Source organism: Podarcis filfolensis, assembly GCF_964270895.1.
Source record: "Podarcis filfolensis genome assembly, chromosome: 8".
Lineage (NCBI taxonomy): Eukaryota > Metazoa > Chordata > Lepidosauria > Squamata > Lacertidae > Podarcis > Podarcis filfolensis.
This window is the reverse complement of record NC_139611.1, coordinates 25,485,027-25,505,791: the sequence shown is the minus strand read 5'-3', so window position 1 is coordinate 25,505,791 and position 20,765 is coordinate 25,485,027. Positions and strand designations below refer to the sequence as shown.

The window sequence follows — 20,765 nt, the reverse complement described above, 5'->3', positions numbered from 1 at the left end:
CACCCCAGGGATTGGGGGTTGGGTATTTGCTTTTTAAAAAGAGGAAAGCCTGGGGCTTGGGCTGGATTAATTTCCTACAGAGGAAAGAGCAAAGTCAGGTGGGGCTGCTGCGTTAGTCTTACATTCTGGAACTGGGGCCATATTTCCTTCTTGGTTATTTTCTGGGGGCCACTTTCCTTTTTTAAAAAAAAAATATTATTAAATTTTCCACTTTTATCATAATCACATTTTGTTACATAATTCTATAACTTAATACATTACATTAGTACCTCGGGTTAAGAACTTAATTCGTTCTGGAGGTCTGTTCTTAACCTGAAACTGTTCTTAACCTGAGGTAAAGTAAAGGTAAAGGGACCCCTGACCATTAGGTCCAGTCGTGGCCGACTCTGGGGTTGTGGCGCTCATCTCGCTTTATTGGCCGAGGGAGCCGGCGTACAGCTTCCGGGTCATGTGGCCAGCATGACTAAGCCGCTTCTGGTGAACCAGAGCAGCGCACGGAAACACCATTTACCTTCCCACCAGAGCGGTACCTATTTATCTACTTGCACTGAACCACCGACCTTCTGATCGGCAAGTCCTAGGCTCTGTGGTTTAACCTACAGCGCCATCCGTGTCCCGTAACCTGAGGTACCAGTTTAGCTAATGGGGCCTCCTGCTGCCGCTGCGCCACCGCTGCACAATTTCTGTTCTCATCCTGAAGCAAAGTTCTTAACTCGAGGTGATATTTCTGGGTTAGCGGAGTCTGTAACCTGAAGCGTATGTAACCTGAAGCGTATTTAACCCGAGGTACCACTGTACTCTATAAGAGCATCGACCTCCTTCCGTCCCTCTTTCTGACTTCCACACACCTTTCTATAGTCTTCGCATTTCTATAATCACATGTTTACCTTCTATCTTATTATATTATTTCACCTTGTTATTGGTAAATCAGTTCCTTACATTTACATTACAAAACATTTCAGTTCAAGCCTACAAACCTTTTCAAATGTTTACAGTTTTCTTTCATATAAAGTATACGGTAAATTTGTTCCAGTCCTTTTGAAAGGGTCACTAACTGTTTCTGGGGGCCACTTTCCAGTGGCAGGCAGCACCAGAGGCAAAAAGGAGCAGCATGCTAGGTTTCTACACACACCTTTCTCTGTCTTCCAACCAAGCAAGCAAGGGGCAACAACAGAATTCCAGGACGCATCCCAGCCAGTAGCAATGATGGCATCCACCAACCTGGATGGCTTTAAAAGAGGATCAGACAAATTCATGGAAGAGGCGGCTATCGACGTCTACTAGGCACAAGGACTATGCTTTGCCTCCACAGTCAGGGGGCAGCAATGCTCCTGAATATCAGCTTCTAGAAAACACAGGAGAGGAGAGGGCTGTTTTGCTGGGATCCCGCTTGCTGACTTCCTGCAGGCATCTGTTTGGTTGCTGTGAGAACAGGATATTGGCTAGCTGGGCCATTGGCCTGATCCAGCAGTAATAATAATAATAATTTATTATTTATACCCTGCCCATCTGGCTGGGTTTCCCCAGCCACTCTGGGCAGCTTCCAACCTAATATTAAAAACAATACAGCGTCAGACATTAAAAACCTCCCTAAACAGGGCCGCCTTTAGCTGTCTTTTTAAAGTAAAATAGTTGTTTATTGCCTTGACATCTGCTGGAAGGGCGTTCCACAGGGCAGGCGCCACTACCGAGAAGGCCCTCTGCCTGGTTCCCTGTAACCTTACTTCTCGCAATGAGGGAACCACCAGAAGGCCCTCGGCGCTGGATCTCAGTGTCCGGGCTGAACGATGGGGGTGGAGACGTTCCTTCAGGTATACAGGACCGAGGCCGTTTAGGGCTTTAAAGGTCAGCACCAACACTTTGAATTGTGCTTGGAAACATACTGGGAGCCAATGTAGATCTTTCAGGACTGGTGTTATGTGGTCTCAGTGGCCACTCCCAGTCACCAGTCTAGCTGCCGCATTCTGGATTAATTGCAGTTTCCGAATCACCTTCAAAGGTAGCCCCACGTAGAGCGCATTACAGTAGTCCAAGTGGGAGACAACTAGAGCATGCACCACTCTGGCAAGACAGTCTGCAGACAGGTAGGGTCTCAGCCTGCGTACCAGATAGAGCTGGTAAACAGCTGCCCTGGACACAGAATTAACCTGCGCCTCCGTGGACAGCTGTGAGTCCAAAATGACTCCCAGGCTGCACACCTGGTCCTTCAGGGGCACAGGTACCCCATTCAGGATCAGGGAGTCCTCCACACCCACCCGCCCCCTGTCCCCCAAGAACAGTACTTCTGTCTTGTCAGGATTCAACCTAAATTCATTATGTGCCATCCATCCTCCAACTGCCTCCAGACACTCACACAGGACCTTCACCGCCTTCACTGGTTCTGATTTAAAAGAGAAGTAGAGCAGGCTTTCTTATGTTCTTATCCGTGCTGTACAGTCTTTTTCCTGAGATGTTTATTATTAGATTTGAGCCCCGCCCCACCCCGGTATTAACTGGACAATTTGACCTTCCCCAAGTAATTGCCATGCTTTCTCCAGATTTGGCTGTCTCCCTTCTGCAATATTGGGAAGGCACAATGAAGGTGTCCCATAGGAGGAATCTTTGTGTCCCTGTAGAGATGAATCAGTCAAAAGTTTAGGCCACTTTAAAAAATAAATAAATAAAAATAAACCCTGTAATCTTCATGGAGAGCAACACAACAGGCTACTTTGCCCCTTTCTGAGGAAACATCCTGTAAGGACAGCAGTCCACAATGGTACCTGAAATCTAGATAGCTCAGTTGGTTAGAGCGTGGTGCTGATAACACCAAGGTTGCAGGTTCGATCCCCATATGAAACAGCTGCATATTCCTGCATTGCAGGGGGCTGGACTAAATGAACTTCAGGGTCCCTTCCAATGCATCAATTCTATGAAACATTTCTTGGCTGATACAAACAAGCTAATAGAGTCAGTGGCCAAGTTCCTGTTCTCTACTCAAAGGTCTCATAAGGTGACGCTCTCATTTTAATTGCAATTGGCAGCTCATTTTTTATCCTTGTATTATATGTTATTTAAATATATTAATGTTTTAATGATTATGTTCTTACTCTGTCCTGTTTCAATGGGTCCCTGATGGTATAATAGATGATTCATTGATTGTTTTAATATATGCTTTTATAAGTCGCTTCAAGGTGTTTCTGTGAAAATTGCTGCATGGGGCCCTGGCCATTTACCACAAAGTCCTTTCCCAAGGGTACCACCTCTTGTCAGAGAGGTGCCGAAATCTGGCAATGAGGGAGCAGTACATTAATTCCGTCAGTGCAGCCTCGCCATGCTTACAAACCAAGACAGAAAAGGTTTTCTTGCAGCAAGTTGTGGTTTTATTGCAACACCGAAGCTTCCACAAGAGAAAACCAACACAAGAAACAAGCCAAAGGAAAAATAATAATCCATGCAGTCACCATTTTGCTGATATTGCACAATGCCCTTCCCTCACTAAGCTGCTCTTCCAGCAAGCAAGCACACCAACTAGAGTTCAAAACACAATTTGGAGAGGCATTTTTCTTTGTGCGTCCAAAAACACTCACCAAACCCCCATTCATAATTTGTTCGCTGATATTCCTAATGACTGTTACTGGAGATAGAGATAGATAGATAGATAGATAGATAGATAGAGAGAGAGAGAGAGAGAGAGAGAATTGGGTTGTTTCTGATATTATTCTCATGTACCGTATTTTTCGCTCTATAAGACGCACCAGACCATAAGACGCACCTCGTTTTTGGAGGAGGAAAACAAGAAAAAAAATATTATGAATCCCAAAAGCCAGAACAGCAAGAGGGATCACTGCGCAGCAAAAGCAGCAATCCCTCTTGCTGTTCTGGCTTCTGGGATAGCCGCACAGCCTGCATTCGCTCCATAAGACGCACACACATTTCCCCTTACTTTTTAGGAGGGAAAAAGTGAGTCTTATAGAGCAAAAAAATACGGTAAATTTCTTCCCAAATTTTGAAGTTCTGAATTACTTGATGTGGTTTCCCTAACAGATCCAGTGCATTAGGAATCGTCTCTTGTTCTGTCTTTAAGTTTCCACATTTTTGTGGGTGCAGGATCTGACACAGCTTTCCATTCCTTCAAGCCATTTGTGTCTTTCTCCCTCCTCGTCACTGGGCCATACACATTGCTAAAACACTGCACAAAAGCAACCCTTAATATGACTGCGCATGCGATTGTGTCAAGATTCTTTTCGTGTGGTGTTTTACCGATATGTTGTGCATTGGTGAAAACACTACACAAAAAATAATATTGGGGAGCAGATGTACAATGGCATCAATATTGCCTCTCTTTTTGGGGGTTGTGTTTTATCAATGTATATCTTTGAACGTAACCTAGATAGCAAAGAAGAAAGAAGTGATGCGAGTAAACTGAAAGTAGGGAAACTGATCCCAGCTCTATTCCAAATGAGATGAAAGTGATTGGAGCCCGTGAAAATGCCACTTGACTGGCAGAGAGCCATGCCTGGTGGTGGGGCAACATTTCTGATGCTCCCAGAGGCTACTACTTAAGTAGCACACATAATAGCTACTATGTGGACCATCTGCAGCATAAGAGACAGCATTAAAAAAATCACTCAGTATATACTATCTATTCAGGGAGCAAGGGTACATAAAAAGACATTCAATAAAACCAGTCATACAGCAGAAATAGAGAGCGTAATGAAAATCCTCATAGATCATAGATCAGCTGCAAACTAAAAACAGCAATTCAGTTTGGGAAAGGCCTGAGAAAAACCATTTTTGCAGCACAGAGTAGTAGGCAATTGTTGAAACAGTAAAGAGCACAGGGTCCCATCCATTACAGGCATGGATATAGAGAAAAGTGGATTCTCAGCTATTCCAGTCCTGAGTTGTTAAGGCTTTATAACAGCACAATCTTAACCATGTCTCCTCATAAGTAAGTCTTGTTGAATTCAGTCGAGTTTACTACCAGGTGAATGAAGTTAGGATTGCAGCCTTAGACCATAAACTTGGCCTAAGGCAACCTAGCTGATGCATTTTGCCCTACCTGCAACTTTCAGTTTAACCTTAAAGGTAGAATGCATTGCAGTAATCCTGTCTGTGTCTGAATACCAGTTTGTGGAGACCACCAAGGGGGAGACTTCTGGCTCTTGCCCTCATAACCTAAATGCAGGCTTCCCATCTGTTTGGCCATTGTGAACACAGGATACTGGACTGGATCAGCCCCTCCATGTTGGTGGAAAGATCTGCTGATGTAGAAGTACCAACAGCAGGGTTTCCATGGTGGTAGGGAGTAAAAGGGGGCATGTTGGAGGTGAATTAGGGAAGGTCTTGGACCCATAGGAAAAGGGCAACAATCTGTACCAGCTCTGGAGCTGATGACAAGGTTTTGTTTTGTTTTGTTTTAAGTAAAAAAGAGAATGGAATCAGTGGAAATTCCACTTATCTTATTTTGAAAAAAGCATAGGAACCATTGAATCTGGCAAGCTGATGCTTCATATCCATCAACAAGAGTAAGGTTTTCATGTACTCTTGGCTGTATTTCATTGGAGATTGAAATACTCATTTAACAGATTTCAATCTTGCTTTTTTATATTGCTGTAACCTTCCTCGGGACCTCATGGGTGAAGGGTGGGCAAGAAATCAAGTTGTTGTTCTTCTATTAATTTCCAGCTGGATTCCAAAAGTAAAATCTGAGCAGAAAGTCAGAAAACCAAAACAAATTTTTTTTTTTGGGGGGGGGGGGAGAAACCAAAGTTTGAATTTGTGGGTTGTTGTTTAATTACCAAAATGGCTCTAGTTTAAGTTGAGGAGAGGGGTGCCTGATCCCGATTTCACGCAACACTGTGCAAGCTGCAGTAAATATATTTTAGCTCACAGGAATACTTTGCTACATGAAAACAAAAGGGGGGCAAGAGAAGGTTTCAATATTTTTCCCCACTTTTGAGGTTTCGGGCGCATGGGATGGCAAATGCAAAGCCCAGACACCACAGTCAAAAGCGTCAGTGATACAGCAGGCATGATCACATCCGGAAGGCACTTCGGATGTTAGATAATTATATCATCACATTGAGCAGCAAGAACAATTATTGAAAGAGGCCACCTGGTGGACTGACACAACTAAATGAAGCTGCTAACACTTTGCCGGCAGTATGAACACAGCTCAGTAGAAAACCCCACTCCACACATCCCTGGTGGCAGAGCCGGAGGGCTGGAAGATGAGTGGCAGGTAGGGGGGCTCCTGAAATTCTCCCAGTCTGAATTCCTCCCTGGAATGACTGGGAACTCTGAATCACCTAGTCTTGTTTTCAAAATAGAGTTGATGCTTTAGGAGTCTTCCACTGCTGTTTTAAACTTTCTCATCTTACATATGTGCAATTGGCCATAGCTTTGTGTTCCATGAGGACTGGGATCTTATTTTACATTTAGGGGAAAGTCTATAGCTCAGGGTGGAGCATCTGCTTTTCATGCAGAAGGTTCCAGGTTCAATCTCTAGCAGCTCCGGGTAGGGCTGGGAATGTACCCAGGCTAAAACCCTGGGAAGCCACTGCCAGCCAGTGTAGACAATACTGAGCTAGAAGAATCAATGGTCTGACTCAATATACAATAGCTTTCTATGTTCTTTCCTGTGTTGTGCCAAGACCTGCCCTTCCGTTTCTCAAAAGTTTTCTCCCTGTTTGTCTGCATGGTTCTCAGGGTAGTTTATAATTTTGGTAAATATAGGGCTTTGAGCTTAGCTTATCGATGTAAGCATGCTATGTATGCTTTTCTTTACATCAAACATTTTCCTCCATGATCTGTAGCCTCCCCAGGTGCCTGTCCTTCCTAGCCTCATATGTGGAGTTACTTCATGACGTCTTTCCCTGGGCTTTAATTGACGCGTGGGCACCTGGGAGGGCTGCAGAGTGCCAACCACAAGGGGTGATGAATTGCGGAGTGAAATAAAGGGCTGTGAATGTCTTGTCTTTCTTTCTCCAAATCACTTGCAGCCTTCCCAGGTGCCCTCAACCACCTTTAAACACAACAAAAAGCCACTTGCCCACCCATTACAACCAACATTTTATCTTCCCTTTGGATGCAATTCCTTTTCTCATTAGTTGACAAAGGACGGTCCCTCCAAAAGAAAAGTGGGAGGAAGTTTTTGTGCTGCAACATTAGTCTTTTCACCTCCTCTGCATTACCAGTGTGCAGGAACGTGCTGATAAAAGAAGACACTGCTCAAAACCAACCTTGATGGGATTGTGCATCTGCATCTGTCCTCCTCACCATTCCGGCGGCTGCCTCAGTGGGAGAGATGAGAAGCAGGACTCACCCCATCAGCTCTACTGAAAGGCCAGCTCCATCAGGCACCTCCAACCCCTAAACTGTTCCCAAGTGGTTATTATAAAAAGTGCTATTAAACTTTAAGAACCGGTGCCTGATTGTTCCTTTTTCTGTTGTGTGCCATGTCTTGTGATTGCAAGCCTGTGGTCAGGGAATGTTCTGTTTTCATTGACTGCTTATAAGCCTCCATGGGATTCTTTCCCACAAAGCAGATTACAGTGGTGTTGTGATCTGCGGTCAAAATTACTATTTCTGCAGCAGGGTCAACCCAATCAACATGAAAGGGGAGCTTTTTAGCCACTAAGAAGCCTTCTCACCCTTTGTGCTGATTGGAACGAATAAGTGTGAAAGGGGCTGAGCCAGCCAGTGAGGATTGACTCCTAGGGTCACTCTGGAGAAGGTGTGTGGGAAGAACATTGAGGAGAAGCTGTTATGTATGCTCCAAAGCTAAGCGTTTAGGAACACAGACAACACAAGCTGTTCCAGCGGAACGTCAAGGTAAACACAGCTTAAGCCACTCTGAAAGAACATATTGGAGCTCTCTGAATCAGTTCCCAACGTACCTGGCACAGAAAATAGTAGATCCAGCTGAAAAGCAACAAATGGAGATTTGTATTTATCGTTGCAATGCCTCCCTAATTATTATTGTTTTATATTTGTAAGATTATTGTATAATCTTAGGTCATATAACCTTAGAAGTGGGTGTGTCTGTGACTAACACAAAGGGAACCCTGCACTTCTGAATTTGTCACTACAGTACCAGCATAAGATTTTTACATCATTCCTACATTTTGCAGAAGACAATACTGAGCTAGGCAGATCAATGGTCTAACTTGGTCGAAGGCAGCTTCCTATGCTTATATAGGAGAAAGGCTGTAGCAGGTGGCCTTTCTGGAAAAGATCCCAGGTGCAAGCCCTAGCACTTCCAGGAAGAGATTCCTCTTCGAAAACATGGTGATCTGCTTCCCTGCCAAGACAGACCAGGGTGGGCAGAAAGTAGATCTACTGTTAGATCTCATGGTGATTTCCAGTAGATCTGTGAGGGTTTGTTTAACAACAGGGCAATAAAAAACATAAGGCTTTCTCCACATCCGACTCTTCTAAAAATTAAGCTGCTGAGATGAAGAAAGTTTATTGGGAAAACCAGGAGTGGAGTTTTGTCTGGGACTGGACTGTAAGTTTAGATCTGGTGAGAAAAACACACCCTTGGGCTGAGCAAATGCTAAGAAGCACCTTGTTCCTTAATTCTAGGCACATGTTGCCCTTCCTCTGACACTCTTTCACACGCTGATTGCTGGACTTGACATTCACCGGCATCCTAATAAACCAAGAGCAGGAGTGGGACCCATGAGCCTGAAGTTTGCTGCTCATCCCTGGTGTCTACAAGAATGAGCTGGATGGACCCCATGGACTAAGGGAGCTTCCACAGTTTGTATCTACAGACGGGAATAATATTAGCCACCATCACAGGACTTAGGCAGGAGATGGCAATGCACATTGCAAGCTTGGGACTTGATAGAAAAGGATGCATAATATTACCACCGTTTAAATGATTCTAGCCCCATAGAAAACGTGTGTTGCTGGCAGAGGATACAAGGCTGCAGGGGTGGGGAGTAGCCTCTGAAAGCAGCATTGAACCCAGGGGCAGGGAACTGCTTTTCAGCCCAAAGGCCACATTCTCTAGCAGGCCACCTTCTGGGGGCTACCTGGAAGTGGTAGATGGGGTTAGGCTTACGGGATAGGACTCCTTCTCTTTGTGCAACAGGCTACAGTCCAAACAGAGAGCAGTCAGAGAGGTTCTACATAGACAACTCTGCATCCAGGAAAGCAAGAAGCGTTATCACAGTCCAAGAACACGTCTCAACCAGGTGAAAGAGCTCAAGGAAGCTCAGGAGGAGGGTCAGTGAGAGGTGTGACCTGTGAGGAGCCCCAAGGGGTCGGATAGAGATCTTTGAAGGGCTGCATATGACCTCTGGGCCTGAGATTCCCAGCCCAGCCCTCAACCCAACATACAGGGGTGTTTCTGGCAGTAATTGGTAGGTTGTAACCTGGTTTGTGAATGAGCCACTGTGTGCCCACCTTCCCTCCTGAGATCCCACCCTCTCTTCCTCTCTATACATTATTAGGGTTGTAGCAGAGCAAATTGAACTCCAGGTTTTCATCCCAGTGCCTGAGCAGCACAAAGAGCTGCTGAGCCGCTGCCTTCACTGCCGGCAGGCTGCGGCCTTCGGGGAAATCTTGCTCGCTTAGCCACAGGCTGGCCTTGGCTGCCACCAGCTCCCACTCAATGAAGTACGAAGCAGAGCTGTGCTCCAGCCAGGCTAGGGCCACGGCTGTGGCCCACAGCATTCCCTCTGGTGCATTCTTCTGCTGGAGCTCAATGTCCACCAACCAGGCCTGCAGCTCAGAGCTGTCTGTCTCAGAACCTCTCCCGCTGTCAGCCTGCGACTCCTGAGGCGATGGAATGCTTTCTGGAAAGGAGAAGCGCTGGATGGTGATGGCGGGAGGAGAAAGCTTGTTCTCAGCCTTCAGGGCCCCAGAGTGACTTTCGACAGTGTCACTGGCAAAATGGCGGGCGTGGCCGGACTCACTCTCTTTGTTTGTCGAGGGATTGACATTGTCCAGTGGTTGAGTTCCCTCAGAGCTCTTGGTTTCCTCTGACGTGGCTGATCTCCTGGGGGCGCAGGAGCTGGCTGAGGGGCTGGCAGCCATGCGGTGGCAGGCAAAAGGAGACGTCCACTTCAGCTTCTCCAGGGGGATGTTGATGGCCTCACAGAAGGCCTTGTTCAAGAGGAAGGAGCCACAGGCAAGCTGGAGAGACACCTGAGGGGAAGGGGGAAAACAGTAGTCCTTTTGGATTCCCAAACAGGCAAGAAACTTGGGTGGTCGCAAAGGAGAGTGCTGGAACTCTCTAGAATACTGAGCTAAACAGTTGACAGGTGTGTTCAGTCTTCTACGAACAGGGCTGGCACATCCCATTTTGCTGCCACGGCGCCACTGAAGCTTCCCTTAGCTGGGTTGTGTGGCCGTGCCTGCCAAGTGGCAGTAGGTTCCAGCGAGAACTCACAGAGCACACAAGATCTCATGAGATTTCAGTGGATAAGCTGGTGCCACTTCTCTGCCAGTGGTGGGGCGCCCTTCTGCCACATTAGATGGCTGACTCAGCCTGCCTCATGGGTGGGCCGGCCCTGCCTAAGAAATCCTAGACCAGCAGAATTGTAGCCAACTAAGTTATACTCAGATCATAACAAGGTGGCTAAGATGGCCTGAGCACATAACACCAAATTTGGCCCGGCCGCACTGGTTACCAATTAGTTTCTGGGACCGATTCAAAGTGCTGGTTTTGGCCTATAAAGCTTTCTGTGGCTCAGGACCCCAATGCCTCCAGGGTCTCCTCTCCCATCACATGAAGACTGTGTCTATGTGCCGCCTCCTCAGGAGGTCCTGAGGGTGGGAATATGAGAACAGGCCTTTTCAGTAGTGGCTCCCTGCTTATGGAATGCACTCGCTTGGGAGGCTCACCTGGGTCCATCATTACACATCTTTAGGTACCAGGCAAACACACACACCCTTTGCCAGGCTTTGGTTTTTTAATTATCTGAGGCCTCCCACAGTGCGTGGGATATTTTAATCATGCATTTTAAAAATAGGATTGTCCTCTAGATTTCCTTTGTTTTCGTTTATATCCGTTTTGATATATCTTTGTTTATATATTGTAGGTCACCCTGAGTTACCCCTGGGTAAACAAAAGTAAAAAAATGCATCTAAGAAATAAATAACAAGAACAAGGTTGCATATGGGGATTACTATTATTTCTGGAAGTGTCTTCATCAATGCAGCTGCGCCATGTGGAAGGGATGGAGGCACACAGGAACTGCAGACTGTGCAAAAGCTGCAGTCAGTTATTTATTTAGTTATTGAATTTCTATGCACAACTCTTGTGCGAACTTCGGAAACAGGAGCTGTGCAACAAAGCATTCCTAATACCTGGGTTCCACTTCAGTAAAAAGTCACAAGGAAATGCAGAACTCCAAAATAAGAGAATAAATTTTGATGGTGTTTTTTTTTGGAAGCATCCAAATGTGAATGCTTGGAGAGCAGTGTCTGAACCTGGTGGGACCCAATACTTACAAGGGGCAGGTAGTCAATGTTTTCATTGTCGCTTTCCAAACTCGTCTCGCTGGTCCTGGTGGGTGTTTTTCCCATAAAGCCTCGGGCTGCTCGCGTCAACAGTCTTGTTTTGTTAAAGGTGAGCCTGGACCACCAAGACAGGGATGTGCAAAGAAAGCAGAGATGCGCTGTTCAGCCTTCAGCATGATGGCTGCCCTCTCCCAGTTAAGCACATGCTCTTTGGCTGAGGAAAAGTAGTTTCTCTGTTCCCCCACCCCACCCCACAGAATTCATGTCAGTTTCAAGGAAAAGATTTGACTGTGTGAGGAGCACATACTGACATCTTGACCCGCCGGTTTTTGCAAAGTTTTCTTGGGCGACATTTTAAACAAAATAAAGATCGCCCAACATTTCACAGCTGAGTGCAGGGGAAGGCTTGCCACTAAAGCTGTGTACAAACAACCTCTCTAATTCCGCCATCTTATTTGTCCACAGAAAAATTGGGAGGTGGGACAGTGTAGCCCTCTTATCGATATACAAAAGCTGCCTGGCCTGGTTGAGTCTTCCTTCAACAATGGTTGACAGAACAACATTCTCCACTGTCCTCAAGGATAGCAGGCTCTCCTAGGAGGTGCAAGGTGCAAATCCTGCTCGCCCCCTCCCCCCCTTGGCATTTGCCACCTGAGATGGTCACCTCACGCTGCCTTTTCAGGACGATAAACAGCCCATGGAAACATCAGCCCTTACCTGGCCGCAAAAAAGCTCTCAATGGATTTCTGAGAGGAGACAGATGGACTTCGTAGTGGAACTGAGGAGAGAGAAAATGGAAGATGGCGCCAGAGCCAGAAGGATGACAGTTTAGTGTAGTGGTCAAAGCAGGTCTCTCTATCTGGCCCTCAGAACTCTCCTCAAGCTGCACCCCTCCCCAGTCCTGCTTTTCACCTTTCTTGAGGGTTGGTGCAATGGTGGAATGTGTCCCTGTACTCTAATAATGCCTCTGGCTTGTCTGGGCAGTGGACAGAAAGAGGGAGGTAAATTTGTGTACAACCCAACCCACTGTAAACACAAGAAGTGGAATTTGCATTCATTGCTCCACCCACTTCTGCCTCACTGGCATGTGGCCCTCCGAAGGTTGTCCAGAAGGTAACATGGCCCTCGGTCTGGAAAAGGTTTCCTAACCCTGAGGTTGCCATGACCCTGGGCCTTCTCATGCCCCTTCTCTGGGGAATGAGGTCAGGGATCGCACTGGATTGCACAAATGCACACTGTGTCCTAGGGTAGATGGATGAATGATATGACCCAGTCTAAGGACTTGTCCACACTTCCGCTTGCCCTGCTACTTCCCCCCGAGAAAACCCACTCTTTATGGCTGAAGCAGAGCAAAGGTCAATTGGATTTCCCCCACAAATTGCTGTTTGTTCCGATTCAGCAGTAAAGAACGTGTTTTCCCTGAGGGAAAGCAGCAGGCAAATGCCTGGAAAGCACAGGGCAAGTGGCAAAGCTCTTTGACCTGTGCTTTCTAGGAACTGGACGAGTGGAAGGCTGGATGAGTCCTAAGGCAGCTTTCTATGTTCCTACTTAAATCAGTGCTTTATAGCTCAGTTGGTAGAGCATGAGACTCTTAACCTCAAGGTCGTGGGTTCGAGTCCCACATTGGGCAAAAGATTTTTGCACTGCAGGGGGATTGGACTAGGTGCCCCTTATGGTTCCTTTCCATTTTGCAATTCAGTGATTCTTAGGACTGGAATCTTTCTTTCTCCTGAGGAAAAGGACCACAGTTAATTTGTGGAGCATCTATTTTACATGCACAAGGTGCCAGGTTTGACCTCCAGCATTGCGAGCTACGGCTGAGACTGTCCCCTGCCTGAAACCCTGGAGAGCTGCTGCCAGCCAGTGTAGACAACACTGAGCTAGAAGATCCCATGGTCTGACTTGGTGCAAGGTTCTCTAAGACGTTCCTTACCATCTGGGAAAGTGATGCGATCCCATCCCGAGGAGGACGGTGTACTGCACGGAGACAGGCTGTTCTCTTCTGCATCTGCTTGTTGGGGGGGGGGGGGAGAGACAAGAACCAGTGACCACCTGGGTTAGCCTCTTCTGCAGCATGGCAGGTGTCAGGGAACTGCCATTGAAAGGGGGGAGGAGGGCACAAGAATACAGGGAGCCTCTGAAGTTGCTCAGAAGCAGCTCTTTGTCAGGCAGTGGAGAGAGCCCTGCCTCAAGTGAAGCAGAGGGGGGAAGGAGGGGCGGAGCGAGGGAAAGGCTCACTGGGGCTACTGAGAGCCCAAGCGCTCCGCTCAGCCAGGCTGGTCAGGAAACAGAGATGCCGCTTCCATCGCCCAGTTTTCGAAGAGGGATGAAACGTAAGGAGGGGAGGTAGAGATTTGGGGTGTCTAAGTTCTTATGCTGGGGGGAGGACCGGAAGAGGCCACTCCCAGAATCTGCAAGTGACTGAGGCAGAAACTTTGGATTTCTGCACTGTACATAAAAGATAAAGGTAAAGGGACCCCTGATCATTAGGTCCAGTCGTGGCTGACTCTGGGGTTCCGGAGCTCATCTCGCTTTATTGGCCGAGGGAGCCGGCGTACAGCTTCTGGGTCATGTGGCCAGCATGACTAAGCTGCTTCTGGCGAACCAGAGCAGCACACGGAAACGCCGTTTACCTTCCCGCCAGAGCGGTACCTATTTATCTACTTGCACTTTGACATGCTTTCAAACTGCTAGGTTGGCAGGAGCAGGGACCGAGCAACGGGAGCTCACCCCATCGCGGGGATTCGAACCACCAACCTTCTGATCGGCGAGTCCTAGGCTCTGTGGTTTAACCCACAGCACCACCCGTGTCCCTGCACTGTACATAGTTTGCACTAAAATAAAACCTGTAAAAGACAGGTCAGAGTCCTGGCTGTTTACTCGCGAGCAACCACCTGCAAACCTGACAGCAGGGATTGGGTTGCTCAGTGGAGGGGCATCTGTGAGGCTCTGCCAGGGTCCTAGAGTCCTCCTTCCTCCTTCCCTAGAGTCCTCCTTGGTGCCTTCCCAGCTTTCGGGAAGAGATGGGAGGGCTCCCGGACCCTGCCAGAGCCTCGCACCTGCTTCACAAAGCCAGGTGCTTCCTTACCTGCCTTTGGGAAGGCAGTGTGAGGACTGGGGGGGGGGGGGGTGAACCAAAGTTTGGGCTCACACAGGGTGCAATGGTACCCAAGTCCGCCACTCCTCAGGGCAATTACAATTTTAGGCGAACCATCTGCTCATTGCATGCTGATAAGGTGGGGGGAGGGTTCAGCAGGGCTGGTGGCAGGTATGGGCTTTGCAAGGCCCATAACCCTAAGGGGGGGGTCAACATCCAGTCCCTGGAACTGATCCTGGAAGGAAACCCTCAAGAAACTGGGGTACGGTTCTAATTTCGCCAGCTTCTTGATATCAGAATAAAAACAGACCCTTTAAATCCTGGGAAGGATTCAGATGGGTTTTTTAAAAAATAAAAATAAATCTATGCCTTTTAAAAAAGAAACCTACTTTAGTTAAAAAAAACAACAACCCAAAAGTTTTTCTTTTAACAATTGCAAATAAAGACATTTCAAAGGACCTTTAAATTTTGTTCTTGTATGCCACAACCATAGCCAGAATGGCGTTTGCCCAGAAGTGTAAAAAGATGCTATACCAACTAAGGAAGAGTGGCTGATTAAACGGATGGATTATGCCGAAATGGCAAAACTGATGGATGTAATAAGAAACCAAGAGGGGAAAATTTGTAGAATATCTGAAAACTTCTGGCATGCAAATAAGTTCATTAGTAGGATTAACTTAAATCAAGCAGTTAAAAATATTACTAAGGTAAAAGGAAGAATAGCTTAAAAATGGAGTAAAGTGGAATATTCAATGTTAAAAATCTAAAGTAGAAAAGGAACCACAAAAGGGTGGGGGGGGGGGAGTCAAATATGGAATTGTATTCATAATTTGTGTTTGCAAATTTCTGTGTCTTGGTCATATTGTGAAAACTGAAAAATCAAATTTATTTTAGAGAAAGAAAAAGAAAAGAAATCTACAAGAATGCTGTTATCTTACTCATGCCAAGCAATTGGTCACCTGCTGAATCTTGACCACAGGTTGACTGGATGCGTCCCAGCCCAGAGGAGAGTGTTCTGTGCCGCCTGTTCTCAGAACCCGAATTCCGTTGGCTGCCGGGTTTCAAGGCTGGACCTTGGAACAAATCAGATGGAATCATTATAGAGTGAGAACTGGCAATTTTGAGGGTTTGGGAGGGGGTGGACATGTCTTCTAACCCAGTGAAAATGAAACACACCCACCCACCCATGCAAAACAATTTCTCCACCCACGTTTGCCTACTGCTAGCATGGGGACCCTGGAAAGCTTCTCAGAAGGGAATACAGGTATAATAATAATAATAATAATAATAATAATAATAATAATTTATTATTTATACCCCGCCCATCTGGCTGGGTTTCCCCAGCCACTCTGGGCAGCTCCCAACCGAATATTAAAAACACGGTACAGCATTAAACATTAAAAATTTCCCTAAACAGGACTGCCTTCAGATGTCTTTTAAAAGATAGGTAGCATGGGTGTAGCTGGGTGGGTGGTTAGGCAGGGAGTGGCAGCTGCCCCCCCAATCAATAAAAATGCATAGCTAACTGAGGTGTCCCCCCCCAAAGACTCCCCCCCACAAGAAAAATCCTGGCAACACCCATTGCAGGCAGCCCTGCATGAGATGGCTCCAAGGCCTGATTCTGAACAAGACAGCCTCCTACATTTCTAAGTCCACGGGAGCATATGACATAACCCTTGTACTGGTCAGTCTTCCAGGTGACACCAGGTGCTGTTGCCCACAATCCTTGTGCTCCGGCTAGGCTCCTCTACCTGCATTGGGATATTCCACAACGGTCGGCAAGTAGCTATTGTTGCTCAGGTCTGCGGGCAGAAAGGCTGTGTATTTGCTGATCACATTGCAGGCTTTGCTGGTGTGCACGGCATTCACCTGGTACCGCCGGCCGGACCCTGTTGGACAAAAAGTGCCGGGTAGAGATAGTCAATCTCCCCCCCCCCCAAGATAGAGAAGTTTGCTTCCTACAGATCCAATCTGACTGCACAGTAAGAAAGACATCCATATGAACCTACCTGGACCCTGAGATCATCATCTGAGGTCCTCCTTCATGTGCCTCCTCCATGAGAGGTCCAGAGGGTGGCAACACAAGAAAGGGCCTTTTCTGCAGTGGCTCCCCATTTGTGGAATGTTCTCCCTAGGGAGGCTCACCTGGCGCCTTCATTATACACCTTTAGGCACCAGGCAAAAACGATCCTCTTCAACCAGGCCTTGGGCTGATTAACATCCTATACTCCTTTTACATGTGTTTGTGGGAGCGGGTGGGGAGAGGGGGTTACTGATTTGTGGGGGGGGGTAATCATGTATTTTGTGCTTTTATATTGTATTTTGGGACGCGGGTGGCGCTGTGGGTTAAAACACAGAGCCTAGGACTTGCCAATCAGAAGGTCGGCAGTTCGAATCCCCGCGACGGGGTGAGCTCCCATTGCTCGGTCCCTGCTCCTGCCAACCTAGCAGTTCGAAAGCACAAAAGTACAAGTAGACAAATAGGTACCGCTCCAGCGGGAAGGTAAACGCCGTATCTGTGTGCTGCTCTGGTTCGCCAGAAGCGGCTTGGTCATGCTGGCCACAGACCCGGAAGCTATACGCCGGCTCCCTCGGCCAATAAAGAGAGATGAGCGCCGCAACCCCAGAGTCGTCTGCGACTGGACCGAATGGTCAGGGGTCCCTTTACCTTTAATATATTGTATTTTATGTTGTGAGCCGCCCTGAGATCTGCAGATGAAGGGTAGTATATAAATTTTAATAATAATGATGATGATGTCTGGACAGGGCCCCAAGTTATATCTACAGCATGTTAAAACATGGTTTGGCTTACTGGGGTAACTCCATCTTCCACCCCCCAGCAAAGAGTAGCAATTTCATTGAAGCTATCAATGCAAGTTACCGTGCTCAATTTCACATTCCCTCTCTGCGAGCTGCTCAAAGTCCCGGATGATGGACTTGGCAGCCAGGTGGTGGAAGGTCTCGCTCCAGAGATCATCTTCGTCATTCCTCTTGCCCTCCCGACCTCGGAAAAGCGGGGCTATGTCAAACAGCACCTCCCACTGGACCACTTCGTTGTTCCGTAGCCCTTTCACCACCGCCTTGCAGGTGGATCTTGGAGAGTGCCGCCAGCTGCCACCGGCTGAGCCAATCTCTGGGTCGTGGGATTCCCAATCCGACGAAGTCTCCGTTTCAAAGAGGAAGGATGGGTGCTGGGCAACATCTGCCGGGGAGAGGCATGCAAGCAATTATGTGATACCTGTGGGACTTGCAACAAAATGTCTTGTTCAGGTTTCCACTCAGCCAGCCATGCCCTTCTTCCAAGCTGCTCCATTTCTTTTCCCCTTCCCCTTTGGTTGGCGCTGTGGTCTAAACCACAGAGCCTAGGGCTTGCCAATCAGAAGGTCGGTGGTTCGAATCCCCATGACGGGGTGAGCTCCCATTGCTCGGTCCCTGCTCCTGCCAACCTAGCAGTTTGAAAGCATGTCAAAGTGCAAGTAGATAAATAGGTACCGCTCCGGCGGGAAGGTAAACGGCATTTCCGTGCGCTGCTCTGGTTCGCCAGAAGCGGCTTAGTACTGCTGGCCACATGACCCGGAAGCTGTACGCTGGCTCCCTCAGCCAATAAAGCGAGATGAGCGCCGCAACCCCAGAGTCGTCCGCAACTGGACTTAATGGGCAGGGGTCCCTTTACTTTTATTCCATGTCCATTAAACATGCTCAGTCCCCACTGGGCTGGAGAGGGGTTGGTGCCCTCTTCATGGTGCTGATAACTCCAAGGTAGCAGGTTCGATCCTTGTATGGGACAGCTGCATATTCCTGCAGTGCAGGGGTTGGGCTAGATGATTTTCAGGGTCCCTTCCAATTCTCTGATTCTCCCCCTAAATCTTTTTCTACTTCTGCAGTCTTCTGGATTCCCCCACGCTATTCCCAATGCTTCCCTCTTGCTCCTCAGTGGTGCTGTTTCGGCTACAATCCTGTTAGCACTCACCAGCTGAGTTTGCTATTAGAGGGAGTGATATATGAAGCTACTTGAAAAGCCAGATCATTAGTCTGTCTAACTCAATATTTTCAACTAGCAATGGAGCAAGGAGAGCAGTAAATAATGCTGATATATTTCACATCTGGCAACCGACACAAATTTCCATGGCCCTCTAGCAGCCACGGTGGCTCATTTGCCAGAAGTAATGTACTTAGTCTTAACTCTGGAAGTGTATACTCAATTCTGACCAAACTAAGCCTCCTAGGGCCTGGTGATTTGGATGGCTTACCCAGATCTCCCGGGCTCCGGCTCTCTGAAAAAATGGACCCTGGGAGGGAGTCGGTCTCAAGTGGCCCAAAGTTCTTCCCAGTCTGTGCAAGGCTGATGTGCTGCTGTGGTGATTCTGGGTTGTGGCAGAAGGAGAGACGACTCTGCTGCAGCAGGGAGGGCCGCCTTGCTCCGACCCCTCGTATTCTTGGGGTAGATATTTGAGGGCTGGCAGCGAAAGCCTGAGAAGACTGAAAGGTCAGGAGAGGAGAGGTAGGATCCCGTGCATACTCCCACCCAAACACACTCCGGGGAAACAAGGGCATCACTCAGGAAGAACAGCTGGTTCTGATATAACAGTGACAACAGTGGACTAGTGTTTGGGGGCCACAGGGGCAGTTGCCCCAGGCAGAAAATTGTTAGGGAGTACAAAATTTCAACACCCCGTGCTGCGGCAATTCAACTGCATGCTTATGTGGCTCTGTTGAAAATGACCTCTCCATGTGAACCAGGAAGTGACCTCTCCAGCCAATGAAACAACTCTTCTTTTCTTATCTCTGCAGCTGTGATCTCCTGGGTAATGTGGATATCATTAGGCAGTTGAATGCAAGTGTGTACTCCATCCTTCCCTGGGTGCTGGCAACCCACGCTATGCCACTGAGCGACAAGAGTGGTCAGAAATGGGGTCCACATGCAACAAGGGAAGGGAAGGTTTTTGGCTCCAAGGGCTGCATTTGCTCTGGGGCAAACCTTTTGGCACTGCATGGGTGGGGCTTGAGGCAAAAGTGGGAGGAGCAGCAGCAGATGAGACTCTTACCTTTGTGCAGAAGGCTTCATTCCAGCCACACCAAAGCCAGACATTTACACACACACACACACACACACACCACACACACACACACACACACACACACACACACACACACACACACACTATCCAGCCAGGTAAAAGTGCTCAAGGACAATGTTGCCTGAAGGCCGGTTGGTAAAGCCTTGAGGGTGGCATTTAGCCCGAAGGCTAGAGGTGCTGCTGCTGCCTTATTCCAGGGTCAAACTATTGGTCCTCTTTTCTGAAAATGGTTGATTCTGGCTTGCAGCAGCTTTGTAGGCTCTCATGTAGTGCAGAGTTTTCCCCTGTTTAGCTGATGCTTTTAACTAGAGTTGCCGAGGACCGAACACGAAACCCTCTCTGTGCAGAGCACGTTCCCTGAGCCACAAGCCCTAAATAAGATTTTCTACTTTCAAAGGGTTTCCCCTTCTCCAGCTCAGTAAGTCTGATTTCTGCTCAGTTAGGTAGACCACTGCTACTATTCCTCAGATTGCAGACTGGGCTTCCCACAAGGTCTGTTGGCTTGTAGTAGCCCTCTAGATATTGTTGGGCTCTCGATGCACATCAGCCTCAGCCAAGAATTGGGCATTATAGCTCAGTCAGTGGAGCATGAGACAAGGCCATTCAGAACTCAAAAATCTGGGAAGCATCTATTTAAAAAATGGTACAGAGAGCAGGCACATAGGGGCCAACTCTTAGGGACCGAGTTCCCTTCACCCCCCCTAAAATATTTGAAGGGGCTGAGGGTCCGCAAAGTTGATGGGCATTGCCATTCAAATGGTGTGCATATGCTGTGTCTTGTGATCTATTATACAGGGCAGGGCTTACTTGCCCCCCCCCCCATATTTTATTCAAGTTGGCATCTCTGAGCAGGCATCTTACAGCAAGCTAAACCTGAGTCCAAACAACAGTTTCCACACAGTAATTAAAGACAGCACACACATAGGGACGCGGGTGGCGCTGTGGGTTAAACCACAGAGCCTAGGACTTGCCGATCAGATGGTCGGCAGTTCGAATCCCCGCGACGGGGTGAGCTCCCGTTGCTCAGTCCCTGCTCCTGCCAACCTAGCAGTTTGAAAGCACGTCAAAGTGCAAGTAGATAAATAGGTACCGCTACGGCGGGAAGGTAAACGGCGTTTCTGTGCACTGCTCAG

General features: G+C 47.8%; 1 protein-coding gene across 6 annotated transcripts in view; it reads right to left on the bottom strand.

Annotated features, from left to right (window-relative positions):
• Positions 1-5,734: 5,734 nt before the first annotated feature.
• Positions 5,735-20,765, bottom strand: part of VWA5B1 (von Willebrand factor A domain containing 5B1) — a 75,792-nt gene continuing 60,761 nt past the window's right edge. For 3 of the 6 annotated variants that reach the window (XM_083628490.1, XM_083628493.1, XM_083628492.1), the window contains 8 exons: positions 18,805-19,033; positions 17,436-17,756; positions 16,306-16,443; positions 15,514-15,627; positions 13,391-13,468; positions 12,175-12,235; positions 11,449-11,572; positions 5,735-10,140 (listed from right to left, as the gene is read on the bottom strand). In XM_083628490.1, coding sequence (XP_083484616.1) covers positions 9,430-10,140; positions 11,449-11,572; positions 12,175-12,235; positions 13,391-13,468; positions 15,514-15,627; positions 16,306-16,443; positions 17,436-17,756; positions 18,805-19,033 — 1,776 coding nt within the window. In that variant the 3' untranslated portion in view covers positions 5,735-9,429. The remainder of the gene's footprint in view (positions 10,141-11,448; positions 11,573-12,174; positions 12,236-13,390; positions 13,469-15,513; positions 15,628-16,305; positions 16,444-17,435; positions 17,757-18,804; positions 19,034-20,765) is intronic. The other 3 variants (XM_083628494.1, XM_083628495.1, XM_083628491.1) reach the window with 2 other exon arrangements.